At 46.0% G+C, this 25,439-nt stretch overlaps 1 protein-coding gene across 2 annotated transcripts in view; it reads left to right on the top strand.

Annotated features, from left to right (window-relative positions):
* The window catches only part of LOC106743634, a 78,756-nt gene extending 54,786 nt beyond the window's left edge, over positions 1 to 23,970 (top strand). For both annotated transcript variants that reach the window (XM_014617661.1, XM_014617660.1), the window contains 13 exons: positions 3,030 to 3,140; positions 3,480 to 3,704; positions 4,187 to 4,341; positions 5,244 to 5,864; positions 7,706 to 9,720; positions 10,532 to 10,823; positions 11,058 to 11,267; positions 11,384 to 11,707; positions 12,384 to 12,734; positions 13,700 to 13,928; positions 14,019 to 14,397; positions 15,290 to 16,655; positions 17,571 to 23,970. In XM_014617661.1, the coding sequence (XP_014473147.1) occupies positions 3,030 to 3,140; positions 3,480 to 3,704; positions 4,187 to 4,341; positions 5,244 to 5,864; positions 7,706 to 9,720; positions 10,532 to 10,823; positions 11,058 to 11,267; positions 11,384 to 11,707; positions 12,384 to 12,734; positions 13,700 to 13,928; positions 14,019 to 14,397; positions 15,290 to 16,655; positions 17,571 to 17,777 (6,485 nt within the window). In that variant the 3' untranslated portion in view covers positions 17,778 to 23,970. The remainder of the gene's footprint in view (positions 1 to 3,029; positions 3,141 to 3,479; positions 3,705 to 4,186; positions 4,342 to 5,243; positions 5,865 to 7,705; positions 9,721 to 10,531; positions 10,824 to 11,057; positions 11,268 to 11,383; positions 11,708 to 12,383; positions 12,735 to 13,699; positions 13,929 to 14,018; positions 14,398 to 15,289; positions 16,656 to 17,570) is intronic.
* Positions 23,971 to 25,439: the final 1,469 nt, after the last annotated feature.

The following is a 25,439-nucleotide window of genomic DNA, read 5'->3' as shown; positions in this document are numbered from 1 at the left end:
CAACCGGCGGTGCTCGCCTATTTCCACAACAGCGCGCGGCTCGAAATTTCGCCAAGACATCGCGGGTATTATCGAGCGTTCCGCGTCGATTTGCGAGAGTCGGAGCAACAATAGCGACGTAAATCATACAAATCCGTCCGCGAGGGAAAGATTCACCCGCCGAATCGCGATAAAACGCGCGTAAGACTCGCGATTGCCGCCGATCGGCGATTATTTCGTGTTAACGCTCGGAGATTAGTCGCTTGTCAGGAGGTAACATTCGACGATAACTTCCGGGCGAGACGAGCGAATGAAAACCGGACCGCGTCGTGCGCGTGACGCGGTGAAAAAAGGATTTGGTAACGTTTACCGGGATTTGACTAGTTTCGGCTGAGTCGCTTCGGTTACTGCAACCGAATCATTTAGTACCGCACAGTCAAAGATTTGCTGTTAAACGCACTTCACATGTCCCAAACGGTCTACTCAAATTTTAGTGTTAATTTGACACGAGGCGAATATGTTGAAAAGTAATATTAGTATAAAAAATTTGCAGGAAATTAATACGTTAATCGATATTTGAAGCATAAAATGTGTCATTTTAACAGCTACACACATGTTGAATGTCGACGCAACACAAAGTGTTGAGATTACGATCTTTGGATGAAAATACAAAAGAAATATGTTATTTGACGTGAAGATATTATTTAGGAAACGTGACGATCCTGCTTGTTGAATTAAACGCTTTTTTTTTGTTTACTACTATTCCAAAAGATAAATTTGTTTTAATTCAGGAAATTTCATTAAATCCGTAAAAGATCCCTTTCCTCTGCGTACTGTACTGTAATACTAAATATTATACACCGTATACTTGAATGATTTGGTCGAGTGACCGAACAATTCGGATCTAACCAAAAACCAACGAAATCTTGATGATTGTCGCCAAATTCTTTTTTCGGTGCACGTTCGCGTGAAATTTTCTACGCGCGACTCCGCACATTATGCTAAATTTTCGGCCGGTTCGGCGAGAATCGCATCTCGCCGGACAAAAGTCCGAATAAATTAACGCCTCGTGACGCGTATCACAGTTTTATCGGCGTGGGGGATTAATCGGGCCGCTAACGAGCGACCCTATACAATTTCGGATCGAATTCGCCCCTCGCTGACCTCTCTCCGGCCTCGCTGACCGAGTGACATTTATCCGAATAACGCTGAACTACATCGCCGGCGCTCTGCACGTCCGTCCGTCCGTCCGTCCGTTCGCTCGCGCGTATTTTCGCCACGTGTAAATCATTCACGCATAGCCCGTATTTAATTCGTCGCTTGACAGGCGTTCGGAATAAAGACGAGCAGCGGTGTGCTCGCGCGAAACACCAATTTTTCACGCTCCTTGCATATTTAATTGGCGTAGTAACTCGCACGTGGCGATCTTTTTATTATTCTAGGCGAAGCGTTATACAGAGCGCGCGCGAGCAATGCTCTAAACAATAAAAGCGGCTGAAAGACCATCTAATTGTCCGAATGTCCTTTGGCCTTTCGTATTCCACCGCNTTTTTTTAAAAAAAAAAAAAAAAAAAAAAAAACACGGATTTAGAGTTTAGATCGGCGCGCGCGATTCAACACGCCGGGGAGTGCACGTCTCGCCGCGCGATCAACGATGTATCAGGGGTAACCATGAGTAATCAAGTATTCACGAGACTCTTATTCTTGTATCAGCTTCTACTTGAGCTTCTGCTCTGTGCGGCACACAAACGGCATTTTCTCAGCGTGCGGGTAAGGTGTTCAATTTCTCGAGTAGATATCTGGTCGGCCCGAGTCAAAAGTTAGCGGCTGCACCGAGAAAATGGTTTCTTAGGATTTAGTATACTCGTTTGTTTGACTCGGTTTGTCTCAAATTGACAAACGACATAATTTAATATCAAATATCATTTTGTTTGAGCGAAAATGTTTCACTGCAGTTTCAGGCAACATGTAAACCACCACGTTGTTTGATGGAAAAAAATAGTATTGTCAGGGGGATTAATATTAGAGAGGATAATATTAATAGAGGAATATTATCAGAGAGAAAACAATATTAATAGAGGAAATAATATTTCGTTCTCAATAAACAAAAATTCATTTTGTTACATGTTAAATATTGTCCCGCCGAAACACACGGAAGTTCTTTAATATTCTTCTAACATAGCGTTACTTACTTCTTTCAAATAATTTATTGCCCGTGGCAACTATTGTAATATTCGGATAATAATATTAAAAAAACATATTATTTGACGTAAAGATATTGATTGTTTGACTAAACAGTCCTTTTTGTTGAATTAGATATTCGCTTGTTCGCTCTGTTTCGAAAGACAAATTTGTTTCAATAGAAGGAATATTATTAAATCCAAATTTCCTTTGTGTAACTAATATAGGCTGTATTAAATTTTATAGCTCATTATTTGTTCTTCACTGAAATGTGGAGCCGGTACGGTGATGTAGCCGTTGTCTAGCTATTACATATCAAATTGATGGAGCACATGACGTTGTTTATTCTAAAATATATAATCTAGCTCCTATATAAGCGCCAGTGACATTTAGAAACAAGACGGAAAAATAAAATTGAGGGTTCCATAAAAATTTGAAAAAAGAAAGAAACAGAAGCGAGCGTTACATTATTATCTGAAAAATAGTTATGTGACTTTTCATCTCGTAATTGTAATTTCTTCTTTTATTTAACCATCATCTAACTTATTTATTTAACCACTAGATAAAACGAGCGTTATGTTACCGGCTGACAGCGACGTTAGACACAAATTTTCTACTTCGTTTAGAAGACACTCACGACGTTCAATTTCTACTTAGGGTTACTGTATCATTGATTAAAACATAAAAGGATTTCTATATAGACTTTTAAATATGTCTCACTTTGGTATTGAGACCCTTGATTACTCACGAGTTCTTCTAGTATACAATTAATCGGAAAGTGCTTATAAATCAATTATATCGCAAGATATAAAATCGACATTAACGTGTCGTTGGATGGGAGATAACGAAATGAGCCGGGACTTTTCCAGCTATGCCAACGGAGCCGCTAAACTTCCCGCAGATGGGAGTCGGTCTTCAGGGTGGCTTACAGCTTGTTCGTGATCCGGCCAGCGGTCATCTCCTTCTGATTCATGCTGCGGGTAATGTCAGCCTCACCTCAGCTAGTTAGGCTCATATTAATGGTCGTTACGTGAAGTCTCATTGCCGAGATACTCGGATTTGAATTTAGAATCAGGTCCTGAATTTTTCAGCCGTTGAATCGCGTGTGGTACATGTAACGTTATCTTTTTATCGAATTATCTTTTTATCTAATTTCGCAACTCGACTGGAAAACTCGGATCTAACTCTAAATTCAAATTCAAGTGTCTCACTTGGGAGATAAGCTTCGGGCGGCCATTAGTGACTATTATAGTTATTAGCCTAATTACCGGCTGAAATGCGAAGCTTTTCTCGACGAAGATCAATTTTACACCCGGCAGAACAAATGCAGCAAGCAGTGGTGTGGCCGAATTACGCGAGCCACGGCGGCAACGTTGCGCCACCGCCGCTCTTGCTGCCCCCGCCTCCGCCCTCGATCCAAGTACTCGGCGACATCGGTGGTGCGAGGCTGGTGCTCGCCGAGAACAAGAGGAAGCCACCGAGCGCGCTGCCGATCGTCAAAATCGAAGCGGATTGCAGCAGCAGTCCAACCACCATAATCAGCAGTGAGTAGAAATTCACGTCCGCCTCGGGAAAATTCGGGAAGAGGAGCGCGATTGTCGCGCTTGAATTGTCGCGTTGCAGCGTTAACGCGAGATTAATTACTGTGTACCTTTTTTAAAATAGCCCGTTACCTTGCTCGGAAGAAGTAACGAGCCGTTCAGATCTCTCATCGTCCTCACCGGCCACAATTTCGACGATCACCTCGCGACTTTCCCGCGTTCGCACACTCCACATTCATGAGATAACGTCGAAAGTAACGATTATATTCATCACCGTTATCCGTATAACACACGTTCTCGTCGTCAACGAGAAAGAATGTAATACACGATTGAAGTATCGCCGTCTTTTCGTCGTCGCTCGGAAAAAAAGAGGGTGGCTCGAACGAACGGCGTTCCAAGCAACGCGTTGCTTCCCGAGGCCGGCGGGAATCCCGCGAATGTGTCTGTCGCGCTAAACCACAGGATCGTCCCCTGATTGTCCGCAGCGTCCACGGAATCGACGAAGGCGCTACAGGCCGTGACCTCCGTGACGGGTGCTTTGGTACCGGAGGCGCCCTTGGTGACCACCCTGCACTATTACCCGCACGCGCCCGCCCTCGTGCAGATCAATCCGCCCGAGCCTACGCACTGCAGGTCGCAGGTACGGCTGCATCCTTTCGAATCCTTCGAGAACGGACGGCCAACGTACGCACCACGGACGCGAATATTACGCGGCCGCCCGGCGCGCAATATCTATGCAGATAGCGATGCAAATCGGGTTTGCTCATGATTAATACAATGTGCCACAACGTTTCCACATTATGCGAATGGCCGGACCGCGCCCGGAGCTTGACGTAATTACCACTACACTCTGTGTCCCCCCTCTCTCTCTCTCCCTCCCTCCTCCGCCTTACCTTCTCCTTCGCGGATCTCTTTCTCTTTTCACGTATTTTTCTCACGCGTATCCGCGTGTATCCGCCGTTCGGCGTTCGCGAAGAGTGCAGCGGATCTCGCGTTTATGGAAAAGATCGAAAGACCGCGAAAGAGGCGAAAGAGAAAAATCTCTCCGTTCACTGCGTGCTTAATATACTTTCGGTTGAAGTGAATAAAGCCGGATAGAAGTATGTTTCGGCATGTCGCACAAACGCGTTAAAATGCGTGCGACGGGCGTTGTGTTATTGTGCAAAAAGGAAAGATGATGATCTGATGAAAATTACGGCGATACCGCGGATATTGCTGTTTATTTCGCCCGAAAGCGAACGCAGTTGATCCGGGATTATCGTAGTAATAGAAGTCAAGATTTCGATTGTGGCGCACTAAATGAGTATTTCTTAAAACAAGCGCATTTTAAGTACACGTCGTGCGACGACCCCGCGAAGCGCACGTTAAATTGGCGGCACATCGTGTTCAGCGTTTCCGTCTATCTGGGAATAAACGAATAAGCAAACGAAGCGTCGCGGAAGCCCTCGAAAATCTAGTAGGGGACTCTGGTGGCGATGGGAGGCGACCCGGGAAATGCCGAGGCGTGCAACGAAATGTCTTTATCTCTCTTTTCTTTCGAAGGCAACGTCGCCGGTCTCGTGTCTGACTCCTCCGCCGGAAGTGCCGACGATTCACGCGATCGAGCCGCCGTTGTACGGGGTGCAGGACGCCTCGAATCAGACCGACACGCCCGAGGACACCGAAGAGCTGGCCCCGCTCGTGAAGCAGGAGCAGAGCCTGAGTCCTTGCCAGGTCGCGCAGCCGGGCACGAACATGACCACCGCGAACTTCGAGATCGTCGCGTCGCCCGAGAGGATCTGCAACGTGGTGAGGATCACGACGACCACGACGACGGTGAACCCGATCTGCGGCATCGTCACCAAGGTCGACAAGGCGGAGAACACGATCATCAACATGGCCGACTGCGCGAAGTACTCGTCGGCGAAGGAGTGCAGGAGCCTCAAGGCGATCGACAGGACCGCCGACGAAGAGGCCGGCAAAGAGGAGAAGGCAGTCTGCAGGGAAAGGAGCGGCGCCCGGATCATCGAGATCACCGAGGAGAACTGTGATAGCTTCCACGAGAACCTCGAGTTCTTCGCCAGGAGGAGAGACGTCAGCGCGGGGCAACGCGACCGCCGGGACAGTTACTCGTCGAAGGACGACGAGAACGTTGGGAAAGACGTTCAGGACAACAAAACAGAGGTGACGATCTGATTAAGTGGAAAATAAATAATATCGCGGCCACTTGGCCGCAAGGTAGCACGTTTGTGCCGCTATTGGCCGATGATGCAACGCTCGCTTCTCTCAGTAGCTGCATAAATAAGTTAGCCAACGGCTAAGCGAGAGAAATAACATATTTGTTGTATATATACATAGACTGTGCTGTTTTTCCTAAGAAAACTAGAAACATTGAATCGATCTTTTGAAATATTGATTTTATGTGGATTTTACACTTCGCTTCATTCACTTCGATTAATTATCGTTTAGTTGAATTTGTTGATTTCATATTTTATTTCTCATAAACATGTTGACACAATATTTTATGAATATTTTTAAACTATTACTTGATAATATAATACAATATTTCCAAATATCAAAATCATAGTCTGGAAATATTATTTTTCATTCGTTTGGGTTTCATTGTTTGGGTCAAATATTGTTAACAATGACATTGTGTATAACATTAAGAAATATATATCTGAAAGCGTCATTGTGGGATATCATTGTAATAACGTTGTGTTAATGATTTCTTGCTTACCGGATTACGATAACTCGTGAAGCAAGACTGAAGGATTGCTTCTATCTATATTCCCTTGTCTACCGACATGCTATCCTCGTCGCACGTAAAGAAAAGTGGGGGTTTAGGAATGTAGCTAAACAAAAGTGGATCGCCTGCGACACACGTCATTCCTCTCTCTGCACAGCAAAGAAATTTGGTGTTAAATTTAACACTTTCACGTGTCTCAGATGATTCATACAAATTTTTGTGTCAATTGTTAACAAAAGGCGGATATGTTAACGAAAAGTAACACAAATATTATGTCAAAAATTAATACAAAATATATTAATCGAAATATAAAATGTGTTATTTTGACACTTACGCATTTACATATGAATATTGAGACTCAACAAAATATTGATGTAATATACACACAATATGTTAAATTAACGGGTATGTTAAAAATTTAACTCAAAGTTTTGGCAAGAATCGATTTTTACACAAGTACAAAATATTTCTTACTATGTAGTCACGGCATACAGTCTTGTGGAAGCGCTCAGTCTACATGTATGAGTGTCTACATCTATGACTTTTTTTTTTACATAACCTAACACCTATTTTAAATTTCTGTTCAATTTCAAAATGTTACTGGCCGTATGATATATATTATCACATATTTTAGGATAGACACGTCATCTATTCTATCGTATTTGATATATACGGCCAGATCACAAAACTATGCGATTCGACACTTCAGTGAATCATCAGTCAGTACCGAGATAATAACGAGATAATAAAAAAAGTTAGTGTAGCTCGTGCTGACTAGACATTAGCTTTCAAAGAAGGCCGGTAGCCAGTAAGCAAGAAATTATCACACAATGTTATCAATATACAATATCGACACAATGTTATTCAAGTGATATTTTATAATATATAACGTTTTCAAATACGTAGTTCTTAATATTGTCATACAACGTCATTGTTAACAATATTTGACCCAAACGTTAAAAATAATATATCTGCACTATTATCTTAATATTTCGAAATATTATATCATCAAGTAACGGTTCAAAAACATTTATGAAATATATCAAAACGCTTATAAATTTCACGTAAAATCTATGTTTCCCAATACTGATATTTCTCGCTTATTGGGGTAGTTGCATTCCTCGGGTATCTGGAGTCGACGTAGAGGAGGAAGAGGTCGAGTGTGCGTGAAAAGATGAAAAAAAGATATCTCTCGCGACAACTCGAAGAACAGAGAGGCGCTTCTCAGGCGCGACAGTTACGTCGAATTTCGTGGGTCACGCGCGTTGCCTTTCAGATCGAGTCGAGGAGGAGCAACGACATTCCGGCGAGCATCGAGGCCCAGCCCCGTCAGCCGGGTGTCCGGGCGCCGGAGCCGCGGCTCTTCGACGAGCAGAAGCCGAGCGTCGACTCGACGGAGTCGTCGGCCGCCAATTGCGAGAGCTGCGACAGCAAGAAGTGGAGCGCCTCCTCGATAGGCGAGGCTCGGCCTCACATCACGGTCAAGTCCTTCGACATGCCCAACATCGACTGCGACGAGCAGGAGGTGCAGCAGGTGGTGATCAAGCAGGAGGCCGACGACAGTTGCTACGAGGAGGTCTGCTACGAGTCCCAGTGCGAGCCGACGTCCACCAGCGAGAGGCTCCGGCCGCAGGAGCCGGGCAAGCGGCACCCGCTGGAGAAGTCTCATCCGGGCATCGAGAACGTGGTGGAGAAGCTGAAGAAGAACGCGGCGGCTCTGCAGGAGGCCGCGCCGCCGGCGCAGAAGGTCGACGAGTCCGCGGAGAGATCGCCGGAGAGCGTGAGGTCGAGGAGGCATTCCGAGACGATCCCGAAAAAGCTGCATATCCTGCGATCCTGCGCGAGCTCCTTGGAGGCCGTCGACGCCGAGGTCTCCTCCTCGCAAATATCGTCGGACCCGCAGACCCGCTCGGGACGGTACTCGCCCCACGTGGAGGATCACGTGGACAGCCGCTCGTTGGCCGGCGGCAAGTGCGACTCGTCCAAGTCCGAGTGCCTGCTCAGCGACAACAACAACGACAGCAGGAGCAACAATAACAACATCAAGGCGATCGTCGACAAGAAACTGTTCGTGAAGAGCGAGAAGACCCTCTTCGACATTACCGGCCATATCAAGCCGAAGACCATCTGGAGCTGTGAGATGCCGCTCGACGAGCTTCACGCGACTCGCAAAGCCGCCGACCAGGTCGCCGAGGACGCGCCTACGGAGGCCAGGTGCAGGGTGAGCGAGCAAAAGCCGACCGTCGACGTGAGCGGCCTCGAGTTGTTGTCCAACAGCATCGAGCAGTTGGAGCAGGGAATCGGTCAGTTGAAGCATCCGGACGCGGACGAGCTGCTGGGCCCGCAGAACGAGAACAATAACAACAAGGTCAGCAACCCCCTCGTGCTGCTCTGCGAGCTCGCCGAGCAGAAGTTGCAGAATATGGAGGAGGTGAGCGACGATGTGTCCGAGAAGCTGAGCTTGGAGAGCTCGGAGGAGATCTCGCACGCCGGCAGGTTGCTGCTGAATTTAGGCAGGTCGCTCGAGAAAGACGGCAAGAGGAAGTACCCTGAGGCCGACGATCACCATTCGAAACGATTCAAGCTCGACGATCGCGAGGAGGAGGAGGAAGAGGAAGAGGAGGATGGCCGGGCTGGCAAGAGAGCGTCGCCGGGTTATTACGAGCAGGGTGATGCGAAGAACAGGACGATCGGAGCGGCCGGCAGGCTGCAGGAAGAGGCTCTTCTGAAACTGAAGGAGAGCACCGTCGACGACTTCTCAGCGGAAAACACCGACAACGACGTCGAGGAGGAGGAGGAGGAGGAAGAAGAACAACAACAAGAAGCTGTGGGAGGCCGGTCTTTCCGGAGGAACGTTGAAAATCGTTACGCTAACAAACTCGAGCCCGTGAAAGGTCTGCAAGTCATCTCCAGCGATGAGTCGCGAAGATACGACGCGTGTTACGAGAAGAACGTCCAGGAAGGCAGTAAATCGGACGACGAGGTGTTCGAGGTGAACAGTCTTCCCGAGCAGCCGAGCGGTAACAACGAAGTGGAGTGCAAGAGGCAGGCGTCCGTCGAGGAGAGAGACCAGAAGAATACACGTGCGAAGAAGTTCGCCGGCAAGAAGGACAGTCACGACAACGACAACGACTGGCCGCACATGAACGCCATGGAGCTGGACATGAGGGTGAGGATGGCCAATATCCAGAGGCAGTACAGGGAGACGCAGAAGGAGCTCTCCAAGCTGATCCCCAGGAAAGAAGACAAGAAGAATCCTGGCAGACCGCGGAAGAAGAGCCACTCCTCCAGGTGAGTGTGAACCGAACTAAACCCGAATTGAGTATAATGAGAATAATGATAATAATCATTGTTGAAATATAGAACGGACTTTGAGAGCTAAATCACGGTTGCTTTAGCGACGTAATGTAAGTTATTGTGGGAGGATATATATGTTGTACAAAATTAACGGTGAAATAAATTGATAACGGGGAAAATAAAGAAGAGACAGAAAAATAGAAACGCCACGCAAGAGGCGAGGTTACGGTAAAGTGCTGTTATAAAACTTAATTTGAAGCGTTCGATAAAAAATAATACATAATTAACAATATTATTAGAAAAGAACTGTATTTTATTGGCTCTGTTGGTGATTCAAATCATATGTAGAAATGGAACGGGCCTTTTGGATATACCTTCCCACAATATAATTTAATAACATCACTAAAACGACTGCGATTCGGCGCGTCCGTTCTATTTCTATATATGGTAGAATCATCAATAGAGCCTATATAAATATAATTCTTCTAATAATATTGATAATTACATGTCTATTGTTTTTTATTGAATACTTCAAATTGGGTTTTATAACAGTATTTTGCTACAACCTCGCCTCTTGCTGTCGACTTTCACTTTTTTTCCCTTTTTTTTTTTTTTATTATCTTTAATTCAATCCTTTCTTCGTTAATTTTGCAATCTTCGTATCTCAGTTATCGTTTAATTATTTTCGTTGCATCTTGCCTGTTTGGTCAGTAGCGCACCATAAAAAGCAAATAATAATAATAATTATTGTCATCATCGAACGTAAGAAATCCGCTTCCTAACGCTCGATCATCGGTGCTTTCAGTTCCGAACACGGTGCACTATCATCGCCGCCCGCGCTGGACGTGATCAGCTCTCCGCAAAAGTCCCCGCCGAGGCCACCAGGCTCGCCGAACGGCGCGCCCCCGCCCTTAGCCTCGGCCGTGCTGGCCATGCCGATGTGCAACGTGAACCTCGTGAAGCTCGGCGAGCCGAGAAGCCACATCAAACTTTTGGACAGTATACCCAGCATCCCGATACCGGTGCCGCCGGTGACGTCACCGATCACGGTCCTGCCGTCCGGCAAGCCCGAGGACGACGAGAAGATCGTGGGAAGGGTACGTAGGTTGTGCCACGTCGGTTCTTCGTATGCGGTCTCATGCAGGGAAGTTCGTTCTTCCTCGAACAATAAAAACGCGCTCATGACAAAAACATGTGGGCATGCGCGATACATAAAAAAAAATGTAACACGATGTAAACAGATCCGAGCGAGAACGAGCGAGATAATGCGTTGTTTATCGACTTTCTTACTGCCTGTCCTATTTTTCGGTATGGTGTTTATTGTTCGTTAGTTGGGTTACGAGACGTCATCGCCGGCGCCTACCATCGCGAGCTCGAGTTCCGCATCCAAGAAGAGGAAGGTGGGTCGGCCGAAGAAGTTTATGTGCACCTCGGGCAACAATAGACACTTAACGGAGACGATCGTCGCGAAGAAGCCCAAGAGCAAGAGCTCCCTGGTGGGTTACGTGTTGTCGTCGAAAAACAGGCATCTACAAACCAAGGTCAGTCGCGCCTTCTCTCTCTCTCTCTCGAGCGGTTTTGAACTTTAACGCATCACACGCTTGACACGTTCCACGTGTTACTCGGCAGAATCTCACGTGATCGATTACGCTTGCAGCAGTACATAAGCAAAACCGGCTATACACCGTTGCCGTTCAAGTCGGGGGTGTTGCCCCTGAAGTCGCAATCCAAGGCGCAGAAAATCGCGAAAACGCGAACGAGGCAAGCGACGAAGCCGGCTAAGCAGACCCCTTTGCACAACAAGAATGTCATCAGTTCGATCATCGCGGAGAAGGCGAAGCTGAGCCAAGAGGTCAAGCTCGAGAAGAACAGCGGCAAGGTCAAGCCGAAGCTCAGAGCGGAGGCGATGCTGAAGAAATGGGAGGACGATGAGACCGATACAATGTTGCCCAAAAATTCTGTCGCTGAGAGGACCGTCAAGGTAACTAATTCATTGTACTGTTTTCGTGATATTTTAAAGCGGTCCTATCAATCGAATCAACGAAATTAACGAAAGACTTATAATAATAATAACATTGATTATTTGATTATTATTATAATAGTTTTAATTCTTTCCGCTCCCAGGTTTCTTCTATTTTTTTACGGATTTTTTTCTAAGGATAACAAAATTCATTTAGAGAAATTCACATGTGTGTTCGGTTAAAACCACGTTTATTTCTTTCTGTAAAACAGATAATTGCGTGCATTTAATTGAAGTTAAATGAACTCTTACGAAAAAAAAAAGACTACAAGAGTACGGACAAAATTACTGATGTATTATTGAAGAACTATCTGTGGGAAGTTAATATATTACATGTTAAGTAATAAAATATTACCTTCATTGCAACGAACATATTGTGGACAAACATATAAAGTATAATATATAATAATATTATATAATAATTATTTTAAAACGAAGTTCTCTACTTTTGGAAATGAAATCAAAAGAATCCGCAGAAAAATGAAAAACATAGAAACGCCTTTTCTCCAAGTCTTCAAGACTATAATTGTCATTATTTAATTATTAAAATTGGTTGAAATCGATTTTGGAATTTGAATAGACTGTTGTTATTATGATATTTCCCAAAGAATAAAATTCCTTGCGTACGTCTCGACAGGCGCCGGCAGATTCACCGTCGAAGAGGGAGCTCCGACATGAGAGGTCGAAGAAGAAGAGGCGAAAGTCCAGCGCGTCCTCATCGATCAGTCATGACAGGAAGAAATCAAAACGATGCATCTCGATAGACTGCCAGACGTATATGGAGGACACGACGATGATGAATCCGTGTAAATTGACGGCCACGCATCTGGCCACTGACCAGTTGCGCGTTCTTCAGATGAGAGGCGGTCTGTTCTACGCGGGTAGGCTCAGAGCGGTGCAGCCACCCGACGTTTACTCCATAACTCTGGACGGTGAACGCGGAAACAAGCCGCAATTCTACTCCACCGAGCAGATTCTGAAGGATTCGGTAAAAACTTTGCTCCGCTCGACTCGGCTCGCTCCGATTTAACATACCGACTGCACACTTTTAGCATTTAGCGCGCGACCGTCTGATTCCACTCCCACGTTGATACGGCGGACGTATATTAAGGTGGGGGGATTCCCAAAAAGATGCAATACCAAAGTCAATTGCGATACAGAAAAAAAGGAAATAATTACTACAATGTAAATAATAGTAGTAAAATAATTGTAAATAAATTAGAGAATATAGCGCAGGTGATATTTAATCAAAGTATTAGGACGACCAGTAAGAATCAAGTGCAAGAAAGAAAGTGTGAATATGATTTAATGTGTGTATATAAAACTTGATCCACGTATAAGGATATTACAATGTCAAGTAAGACGCAGAAAATGTATATAAAATCAAATGCTTCGGTCGTGTATTCGACCTACTAGTACCGCTGGTTCAATGTGGTTCGAACGCAAATGTGCGCAGTTACATGTAATGCCACACGCAAAGTAAAGTTAAGAGCACGCATAATCGTAAGTAATGAGCACATAAAAATAAAAAGTACTTAAGTGAGCCTTCTTATAAACTTAACGTTAGTTTTCGTTCAGTTCTCCGTAATGATGGTAACCGTAATTGCGCGTTATATAATTAAAAATAAAAATAATTATATAATTTAGTTCTAATTACAATAATAATTATTATTAACGATTAAAATAACTAACAATAACAACAACATTTATTATTATTATTATTATTAATTATAATAATTATTGTTATTATTTCGAGAAAATATTGTGTTTCGAGAGACTACCTCGGTATTCGAATTGCCGAATTGTGTCCGAAAATTGCCCCACTTTTTGAATTTCGAGGTCTTGATTCTCCGGAGCAATGCGGAATCCACCGTTGATTCGACCTGAGAATCAGACGGGCGCATCTATCCGCGCAAACTACGTTATTTTACACGGGATCGCGTCTGCTCACAGATCCTAGAGGTGTTCCCGAACTCGACGAAGGAACTGACACCCGGCACAAGATTGTGCGCGTACTGGAGCGAGCAGTACAGATGCCTGTACCCGGGAACCGCTGTCGAGCCGATAGAGCCTAACACGGACCATGACGACAAATACGTCAGCGTAGAATTCGATGACGGTGACAGCGGTAGGATCGACCTGAGCAATATCCGGCTGTTGCCTCCCGGCTATCCCGTCATAGGCACGTACCTTCCGACGCATGCCACTACGAAATCAAACGATTCCGTCGCGCGACGATCAATCATCATCGTGTCGTCCTTGTTATTTGCAGAATACGATCCGAATCCTCTGCTGACGTTGGGCAAACGCCGGCGTCAGAGATCGTCGTCGGGCGAGAAACTACGATCGGCCTCCGGTGACCAGGCCGGGCTGCCATTCTCGAGCGACATGGCGTTCCCCGCGTCCTATTACCCCGATCGACAACCGACGGAGCCGCCAAAGTCGAGCGAGCTCGAAGCGGATGTGTTGGACGCGTATCGCGAGCGGAAGCGCACGAAGAAGAGGAAGAGGAAGCTCAAGAGGCTGGAGGAGGGCAAGAAGAAGCACAGGAAGCACAAATCCTCCGAGGAGCATCGCAAACACAGACACAGGAAACACCGGAAGCACAAGCACAAGCATCACGGCAGCCACAGCGAGGCGAGCTACGTGAGGTTCGTGTGGTTTCACGCATTAAGCGAAATCTTGTCGGCGGTAAATTTGCAGCACACACATACACACACACACTGCTTAACACTTAGACTGCCCCGTCACCATGTATGAATGACGGCTTTAATAACTGTAAATAATTTTACGGGCTGCTTATAGAGATATTGGGAATGAAAGCAAAATATCATTTGTATGCAATAAGTACAAGTGTGAAAAGGAAGGAAAAATGTATATTATAAGCAATCGAACTTGCGTGTGTTTTTCATGGTATTTTCTTGAGAGCGGTCGTGCGTAATTGTGGTTGTTATTATATCTCAAGTTTCAAAAGTATTCGCATTAGATAACATGTGGGATGTAAAATACGTAGAACGGGTGAAATAGACACCATTATTCTTTCATCGGGTATGTAGTTTACTTTGTATTCCGACTGTATACTGTATACAGTTTCGCCTGTTGCGACTTTGGGCTCCGTGAATTTTACGCTCGAAATTAACTGGGCGGTCTAAATGTTAAAATTTGAAGGTTTACAGCTTCCTATTTACACATAGGGTCAGAAAATAAAGTCTTACACCGTGACCGAAGTTACTACCCTTAGACATTGTAGACTTCTTATAGACTTGATAACGCGGCGTTATTTTCCTTTACCTTAATAACGTAAACGACAATGAAAGCACGTCGTATAGATAACGGTAATAGACATAATCGTTACTTTCATCGTTACTTGGCACACATGTAATGTACACGTACATGGGGTAGTAGCGAGTAGCATGTAAAAAGAGTAACGAAGAAGTAACGACTTGTTAAGTAACGTATACGATAACCGTAACAAGTTACTTTGAGAAAGTAACTTTGCTAATGTACGTGCCACAAATCGCAACCTCGACTTTCTGTCGGCAGCGGGGAGAGTAGTTCGGCTGAGCAAAAGAGCGAGGAGGAAGTTTCCAAGGAGATATCGAGCACCGTACACTGTTCCGACGAGGGAACCTCTCCCGACGGGCGTGGCGTCTTGCCCCAGGTGATCAGTCTCGATCATCTGCCATCAGAGATGTCGTTGTACAGACAGTCGTCCAGTGATATGGAGATCGAGGAGCAATTGATCGAAGATACCGAGGAGCAGATGACCGAAGAACAAACAACGTCGCTGGAGATTGAGGGAGAGTTGTCCTCGACGCAACAGAATATAGAAAAATCGTCCTCGGGGGAGATCAGCACGGACCGGTCGTCTTCGGAGAAAATGAGCTCAGACCGGTCGTCCTCGGAGCAAATGAACACGGATCGATCATCCTCGGGGCGAATGAGCAGTACAGACCGATCGTCCTCGGGGCAAATGAACACGGATCGATCATCCTCGGGGCGAATGAGCAGCACAGACCGATCGTCCTCGGGGCAAATGAGCGCAGACCGATCGTCCTCGGGGCAAATGAGCGCAGACCGATCGTCCTCGGGACAAATAAGCACAGACCGATCGTCCTCGGGGCAAATGAGCGCAGACCGATCGTCCTCGGGGCAAATAAGCACAGACCGGTCGTCCTCGGAGCAACAAATAAGCACCGACCGATCGTCCTCGGAGCGAATAAGCACAGACCGATCGTCCTCGGAGCAGATCAACACAGACCGATCGTCCGTGGGACGAGAATTGAGTACAGAGCGATCCTCGGAGGTAGAGTCCGAGAAACAGCCTCTCCAGGAGGTACCTTCGTCCCTCGAAGTGGACGAGCAGTCCGACGTACAGTCGCTCCAAGAGGAAGAATCCGAAGAACAGCCGTCTCAAAGGATCCAGACCGAAGAACAGCCGGCCCAGAAGGTGGAGCCAGAGGAACAGACGAGTCCGGACGTAGAGTCCGAAGAGCCGGTGTCCACCGTGGAATCCTCGGAATCGTGGGAACCCGCCTACGAGAAGAAGAAGAAGCAGAGGCGGGTGAAGAGGCAGACGAAGCTGCGCGAGAAATCCGTAGAGAGCCGCAGCAAAATGGCCCCCTTCCTGCCGGAAAAGCAAATCTGGAGCTGGGCGGACGGACCGTACAGGCGGGTCGGGGCGAAGGGCAGATTCAAGAAGCAATTTCACCGCGGGATAGCGCGCAGCGACGAGACGATCGAGATCGGCGACAGCGCGGTCTTCTTGTCGACCAGCAGCGCCGACAGACCTTACATCGGGCAGATCATGTCCATGTGGGAGACCTCGAACTCGAACATGATCGTCAAGGTCAAGTGGTACTATCATCCCGAGGAGAGGAAGGGTTCCCCGGAGAATCTCAAGTACCCGGTAAGAGCGAAATCTTTCTCAAGAAACTGAACCTCGATCTTTCTTTCTTTCTTTGTATCTGATGGTGTGCCTCTTCACCCGCTTTTGGTCGTTATTTACTAACTTGATTTGTTGATATTATTGTAATGACCTAATGAGATTCGAATTGCGCGTCTGAAAAATGATTGAAAGCACTTACACTTCGAAATGAAAGAAATGTGGATTTTAATTGTTGTTCACGTGAAAACGACGTCCCAGATTAGAGCGAAGTGCGATCGCTGAATCGAATGTCTAATGTCTCTTTTTGCGAGAGAATCAATTATATTTTTGATGTTTTCTTTTTTTTTATAGTCGATTAATCTCTCAGTCACTGAGTCATGCTGTTTCAAGCTGCAATGGTCCTCGGACCTGTTCCTTGATTCTGTCGAAAATAAAAAGTGTCTTGTCTCGCTGCTGAGCCATGTAATTTGAAAATGAGAAGAAAATTGAGCTCGTGCAAATAAACCGGGTAAAAATTCGCTGAAGATTAATAAAGACCTAATCTCATTTAGCGGGTTGGGAAAAAAAACCTGTCACTACGAGTTCCAGCTAAAATGGGCAAAAAGGCTTGTTTTCTGAGCTCTTTTCCGTCGTTAAGAGTACATCAAACGTGGCTCCTCAGCCAGTCTGGTGATCCCTAAGCCACTTTTAGAGGCACTTTTATCGATGAGAGATACTTCAAAATACGAGCCAAAGTCTCCGTCACGTTAACTTTTAATGAAAAATCGAAGTATGACTCAACGACTAGTTGGACGAACTTTTTTCAAGTGGTAGTCACGTCGGTTAACCACTAATTTAATCCGAATTTGGCGAAATGCGCTTCAAACTTTCGAGAGACGCATCATCCATCCCTGTGTTCGAATTTGGGTAAACGCAAACGATCATTCCTTTACGCAGGGTGGCCTGTTCGAGTCGAATCACTTGGACGAAAACGACGTGCAGACGATCTCCCACAAGTGCGAGGTGCTGTCGCTCGACGAGTACATCAAGAGGCTGGGCAAGGAACCGGACCAAACCGTGTACGAGAACAAGGATGTCTACTACCTGGCCGGCACCTACGATCCCACGACATGCCTGACGAGTCCGAAGCCTGGAGTTGTCTGAGAAAAGCTTAAGCTGACGATTAAGTTAACCGGTATTACTTAATCGTGGTCAGCCAACAATTCTGCGAAATCTCTCACGTGACAACCGCCGAATCGGCGGGCACACAACCCTTCAACGTCTTCCGGAGGAAGATGAGTCTCGAAACTCTTATGCTGTAGAGGCGTAGGCGACATGTGCATCGCGCTTTTGCATTTTGAAGCTTACTCGACGAGAGCGTGTGTGCTACGGTGATGCCACATTTCTCCCACCTTTCATGCTGTCGCTTATTGCGAGCGATCGAAGTCCACTAGGAGTTCGAAAAGATCCACAAGGCACAAGCATTACTTCATACGCGAGACGACGCCTACTCAGAAGTGCTTAGGGACAGCGTGCTTATCGCGCGTTACGCATTGGTATGATTAGACTCACCCCCACAGTTTCGAAACGTCCTGATTTTCCACCGATTGACACTTAACATCGTTTTACTCCTCTTGTACTTTTTGTACATACACGTTGCGATCGGACGGAATGTTTCTCTTCACGCCACGCCATGTGAAATGTAATGTGAATGTTCGGCAGTTCGAGAGGGGATTAAAAGTGTGTGAAAAGTCCAAGTATGCCATCATACCATTATGAATTGGATATGTGTAATATGTATATTAATCTTCCACACTCTTGAGGTACATATATGTGTATGTATGTATGTACATATGGTCGGAGAGCATAGATTGACAAACTTCGTAGCCTGCAACTTTCGACCTCGGCAACAGGCAATACTTGTGCCTTGTTTAAAAAAAATTAACACTTCTCCCCCCCGTCGTAAACCCACGCGGTCCGATTAACCGTTCCGATTTCTAAATTATAATTACGCTTACAGTTTTCGCGTAGGAGAGCGATAGGTGGTGAGGAAGGGAGGGAGGGGGAGAAAAAGAGCGAGCGAGAGAGAGATAGAGAGAGGGAGAAGAAGAGAAAGCTGGATCGATGCAATAATTACACCAAGTGGCATTAAACGAGGAAGTGATCGCGATAAGAATTAACTTGCTGTACATATTGTAAATAGAGTATCAATAGTGTGTGTGTCTAATATTCGGCTACACGAACACACGTATATGTATATATACACACAGATATACATACACACGTGTGCGCGCACGCGCGCGTCTCGTTGAGACAGATCGCGTCGCGAAAGCGGTAGGTTTCGAATTTATACAGCTTAAGTGTTAAGTCGTAAGTTAATGGCCTGATTGTAGTGACGTTTCGATGTTCGTATAATGACAAAAAAAGAGAGAGAGAGGGAGAGAGAAAGAGAGAAGATAGAGAGAGAGAGAGAGAGTATACTATTTTCGTGTTCGGGTAATCCATTTTTAACTATCATTAACGCGATATACGCGTGCGGTACGCGCATAATCGGCAACGTTAGCTTTATTAGAACGAGACGGAGACTAACGCTCGAGTCAGGGACGAGAGTACGGAGGAGAGAGCCGCGCGCGTTTCCGACGAGTTTCGCTCGCGATTCGTCGCGTAGCCGAGGCGACGTTTTACCTCGCTCCAATCGATACCCCGGCGACGCGTTTATGTAACAGATATTTGCATACTTGGCGACACGCGGCCCGACACTTCTGACCTGGAATATCGCGGATATAACGAGCGACGAACAACTAATCCCATTAACGCCCGCGAGAAAATCAATTATTTAAATAACAAGCCGGGCGAAAGCAGCGTCGAAGCGCGCTACCGCTCGGCCAGGTGTATTAAAACGTCGAACTAATCGGGGAAAACCGTGGTGGCTTTTCTCGCTGCAGCTTAACGAGGTTTCGAAGTATCGCCGGAGGAAAAAATTTAACGTCGATGACACCCGAGAAGAAAGAGAGAGGGTCTTATATATATATATATCTCCTGTCCCGAAGAGAGACGGTGAAAGGTCGACGAGAGCGATCGGGACGGACTCGGGCCGACACGAGCGATGTCGATTCGTTGAAATTAGAGCTTAAACCACTTGACGCAAGGCTCGGGCCTAAGAAGGGTCGACGTGTGTGTATGTGCGCGCGCGTGTGTGTCTGTGTGTTGTGTGCACGGAAAAAATAGTCCTGAATCAGTGATGGATATTCTTGTATTTATATACTTGTTATATATATATATATATATACTTGTATATATATATAATACTTGTATCAATATAGAAATTCAGTCGAATTAAAGCTAAGAATCTTCTGAGAATTCTAAGAAGATTGTAATATTCTTGCTTATACGTGGGAACATCTATCATCGATTTAAGACTAATTTTCTCCCGTGTGTGTGCGCGTGCGCGCGTATGTATGTGTGTGTGTGTGAGCGAAAGAAAGAGAGAGAGAATGTACTTAGATCCTAAGACACGCTTCCTCGAGCTGTTTCGCTTGTTTCGTTACGTTACGTTCGTTAGCGCGAGCATTAATTCGTTACTTTCGAGCATTGATTCGTTAACTCGAACATTAATTCGTTATCCCCAGACATTGATTCGTTAATTCGAGCGATTAATTAATTCGTTACGACTCGTTTTTCCTTCGTCTTTGTTTACCGACACCGTGAGAAAAAGGGACACCGTGCTCGGAGAGACGGTAATATCGATGCAGGGTGTGATCGATGCCAAGGCGCCGCGGTTAATAACTGATCACAGACGATTTCGGTCGGTCGGTAGAAAATGATTGGGTGCTTCTCTCTCGAGGCGAGATTCGCGATACCGCGATACGTGCGCGCACGGCGGAAAGATCGTGACATTTTGAACCACTTTCGACTTCGGAATATCCGGCGTTACAATAGGATAATTTATATTCCGAGACTTATTAAAAAGCGAAGGTCTCGATATATTGAACGCCGTTATCGGTGAGCACTTCTCGGGAGAGTGGCTTGGAAGCCCGATTGGCGGAGAAACTATACTTCGAGGCACTCTCGCGGCACTTTCATCGACAAAAGTAAGCTCCGAATGCGGACAAAATTCGCCCGTTGGATACGAGGATGCGTCGCCACTCGTTGGGACGAAGAATCTCGCGATCTCCCCGGCCGTCGATTGCGCACGCCCCGTTCGAACGCTTCTTGTTCTCGCTGCCCGATCCGGTGTCCAACGAGAAAACTTCCGGATGTTCTCTCATTGGAGGAGAGAAGCGTTCGAGCTCGTTCGTATTGAAAGCGAGCGCACGCGTGTATCGTTCACGACGACGCGAGTTTTTTTCCACGTGCGAGCGCCGGTGCGACGAGTCGAATTAGCTTTAAGAGGCCTTCTTTCTCACTTCTTGTTCTCTTGTTGTCTACTTTCATCCTTTTCCCTGTTATGATTTTTCGCGACGCGACGCGCACCGCCACGCTCGTTCCATCCGGCGCCGGCACCCCGACCGCACGCATAAAGGAATGGAGCGCCGGGAGACAAGGGGAATCCGAATTGTTCGAAACGCGCTGTTCGAATAGTTCGAGGCGAGGGAAACGTAACGAGCTCGCGGGCTCTCGACGTTCGCTCTTTGTGTGCCCCGTAATTGCTGGCATCCATTCTCGGCGCGCTTGCCAGTTACTTTTGAGATTATCCCCCGCGCGAGAATACAGACAAGACCGAGTTAGCAGCGCGGGGAGTACAAGTAACACACAGTTTACAACGTCGACGCGCTTCGATCGTAGTTTCTCAGCCGTCAGTCCCGTCGCCGGGAAAGCCCTTCGATCGGCCCCGCGGAAAGCTTGCGGCCGCTTATTTGACAACATTGCGCGCATAGCTGCGGCAACGCGAGCTGGAAGAAGCACTTTCAGGGCTCAAATATAACGAAGAGAGTGAAGAGCGAGGAAATAAATGTCGACGCATGGGCAACTTATGCTTCAATCCAAAATAAAAGAAATGAGAGAAGCGGGAGAACTAGGATCAGGAACACTATTGATATTCGATTTCCCTTGTAACTTTGCAAGGTTTAGTAGTTGATGGAAATTTGACCTTCAACATGTTCACCGATCGTCAATACGCAAATGAAAATCACTTCGAGTCGACCGTTGATTATCGAGAAAATGGTGAAAGTATTAATGAGGACGGTAGAGGTTCGTTCGAAAGGCTGGCTACCGAAATTCACTGTCAGAGCGCTGAAAATCTGCAGTTCATGTCGCGTCCATGCTATAGATTATCCGCGCTGGAAGTGAATATTTGGAGCGTAGCCGAAATAATAAAGCCGGTTGGTCCCGTTTTAAGATATTCTCACGCTTTGTTCTCTGTATATTTCTTTTATTATGTTGAACTATATTAAGCTTATTCCACATATCTCGTTCCTAATTCCCTATATTTAATTCCTCGACCCTCATTCCTCTCATCGTATCTGAGCCCTAGCGAAACCGAGAGATGAAATTTCCGACCGACCGGCAATGCGACCGTTCGGGCCGATCGAAATCCCGAAGACGGGGCGGGGCGGCAGAAGAGGGCCCTGTTGCATTTCTTCCTCAAATTAAGCCTAGAAGCCTACGCGGAGAAATTTCCGAAATGTGCTATGGTAGCGTCGCGGCCATATGATGGCCGATGAATTATTACCTACGATATGTGTACTATAAAATTACTATGCAGATTTAGACTCTACCGTACTACCGTAGGGAGTCGATCGAACAACTCGTACTCTTAGTAGCATGGCGAAGTACAAACTCTCAAGACACAATTAAATTCGCGCGTCGGCGAATGATAACGATGATGCCGATAACGACGACGACGACGATGATGATTGTAACGATGACGACGATGATTGTAACGATTACACTGACGTTTACGATAATGATGAAATCGAGAGTGGACGCGGTGGTACTTATGTGTAGAACGGCGCGTGTGGCTTTGTTCTTTCTCTTGTGTAAATATATTAATAATAATAATAATAACATTAATATTGATAATGCGTAGAAAATGCTCCGTTGTGTAAATAACGCTGAGAACGCGCGGCGGCGGTACCGCGCCGTCGCGTCCGCTTTTAAAGATATTTTTGACGATCAAAGCCCGTTGTATAGATGACATCGATCAATCGAGTAGTACGTAAAATACATACGTGTATAATATATAGTATTTTTTCATGAGGGCCGCAAAAAGAAAAAAAAAACAGAAAAAGATACGACGACGAGTCGGTCAGGCTTTTCAAAAGACGACAAGGAGGTTCTAATTGCGTTGCGGTCGCGCCGATGAGCTTCTCCTCGCGCGAACGGTCACTGGCTGGACGTCATTGGTGGACAGTGCTGGGCAGCGTTAATCAGGCAGTAAATCGGACCCTGCAATAAAATTAGCCTGATTATCGAAAACAATCTCACGGTAAAGAGAGATAGAGAGAGAGAGAGAAAGAGAGAGAGTAGGATAGGGTCGGCGATGGCAGCACTGTGAGCGCTCGTTATATTTTTCGTTTCGACTTTTGTTCCAAGTTAACCCTCTAGTGGCAAGCTTGGGGTCGGACCCGCCGCTCCGTTTTGTTCAGTTTTCACCTAACTAATGTATAAGACGGGTGAAAGAGGTAAATAATAAATGAATAATGATATATGAAACTTCTTCTTCTGTTTATTTCTAGGTAAGAAAATACATTAACGTTTGCTAACTAAATAATTGCAAGTAAAACACTTTGGGGAAAACGCTTTGACGTTCTGGAGATCCACCTCGCCATTAGAGGGTTGAAAACGTTACACAAAGAGAGAGAGAGGCGGGGAGAGAGAGAGACAGAGAGGGGGGGAATGAAAAAAAATGAAATTTATTTTTGAGAAATGTACATTGAGAAGAAAAAGAGCAATTTTTACGTTGCGCACGTGCGTGTTTTAAAGTGTACACCTCGCGATTTCGGATACGATTGATGTCGCAGCTGTCGGGTCGAGAGTGCGACAACCTGCTACTCTTCGCGCAACCCCTACGTAGTCGCGGAAGATAAAAGTAAGTAAAAAAAGAAATCCCCCGACAACGTAACGCCTGCGGAGAGAGCTGTTTCTCTCTCCCCCCCCCCTCTCTCTCTCTACCCCTCTTTCTTTCGACGAGGGCATATATAACCGATAAAAGCGTTTCTCGGGGCCGGAGCTCGTACCCTGGTGAATTATACGATACCTTGTAGCCCTCTCCCCCTCCTCCGCTCACGGCGACCACGCAAAGTGCGCGAAACGAGTCGAACACCTCCTTGCACGCCGCTTGTAACACCCATAGCGCTGGTGTAATATTATTAATTACCGCATTTTAACGACCGCGAGAGTTCGCTAATGATGTTACATCGCAAATATATATATATATATATATATATATATATATATATTATATATATATATATATATACCCGTTATATACATATATATATATATATATATATATATATTCTGAACATTATACAAATATATATACATATATATATATATTTTTATTGTGTATAACTATAATAAATTGCTATACAATTATTAATTAAATCTTGAGCGCGTAATTCACCCATGAATTAACGATTAACGAGTCAACATTCGAGGCTGCGAAATTACCGCGTTAAATGGGAAATTCTGTCCATCATTCGGCCCGGCCCGGCTCATCGACGTTCCGCAACTTGGAACTGCCCGTTACTCGCGAGCGTGTCGACACGTTCGCCCTGTAGATTTTTGTAAATATGTACCCTACGGATCGGACGAGACGGACGTCGGCCGCGGCCACGACGTTCGAGCGTTCTCCCGTAATATAGAGAGGCGCGCGTTAATTTAACGATAAGAGATCCTTCCGGCCCGTCGTATTTTTCAGGAAACGGGGGAGAAGCGGGGGAGGAAGTGGATTAGCGCTAACGACTCTTCGAATATCGACGTTTCGCGTCCGCATCCTCCTGTCTCGTGGCATTTGCCGTTTGGAGGCCGAGCGGCGATGGGAATTCATCTGCGAGAGATAGAGAGAGAGAGAGCGATCCGACCCGAGAGAGAAGATCCGAAATTTTAGTCCCGCTTTAAGTCCAAATTTAAATTCTACACCCCGAGAGCGTTCGAAGATCCCCTATTGCGCTCCTTTGGTGCTACGAAATCCAAATGGGGAAGTTGTTGCCGTTTTCTCCGCTCGAAGACTTAATGTAGAACTAAGATCTACCCCGGAGGACTAAATTCCTTTTGTAACGTCAAAGGAACACTTATTGTGAGAATTTATTTCTGTCTTGTTCTCCACTTGTAGACTTAAAATTGGTACAGAATTTGAAATCGCGACTCGGGAATCTCGCTCGTTCATACGCCGGACTTTCGAGGAGAGGGGGGGGGGGAACTGATTGAAGAACCTGAGCCAAGGACGAGCACTTCCGTATTTCGAACGTGTACGAAGCCCGAAAACGCAATTAATTATCATCTAGCCGCACGCTGCGCGCGCGTGCGCTAAATTTACGCGCAATATTATTAACGTATCGCCGGCCAGCCGACGGTATCGCGCGATTTCAGTATAGAATTTCGACGGTTTTCGACGGCTCGAATTACAATATACAATCCGCGCTTTTTATTATTCATATTTCTTGCCGGCATGCCGGCCTTTTTCCCCCCTTCCGCACCCTTCCTCGACTTTTTATCCGCCGCAGCGCATATTTGAGCGTCGATATCGCGCGCGCGAATGCTCGGATATCTTTATCCGTATTTTTCCAAGTAATTGCACCGGGCGAACACGAAGCGAGCGCGAACGTATTTCATTCACACGTTTGACCGGTACGTTTTCCTTCGGCAAATAAGAGCAAAGAG

This window comes from Dinoponera quadriceps, unplaced genomic scaffold, assembly GCF_001313825.1.
Source record: "Dinoponera quadriceps isolate SergipeBrazil2010 unplaced genomic scaffold, ASM131382v1 scaffold1115, whole genome shotgun sequence".
In the NCBI taxonomy this organism is placed as follows: domain Eukaryota; kingdom Metazoa; phylum Arthropoda; class Insecta; order Hymenoptera; family Formicidae; genus Dinoponera; species Dinoponera quadriceps.
The sequence above is the reverse complement of the archived record's forward strand: the minus strand, read 5'-3'. Positions and strand labels throughout refer to the sequence as shown.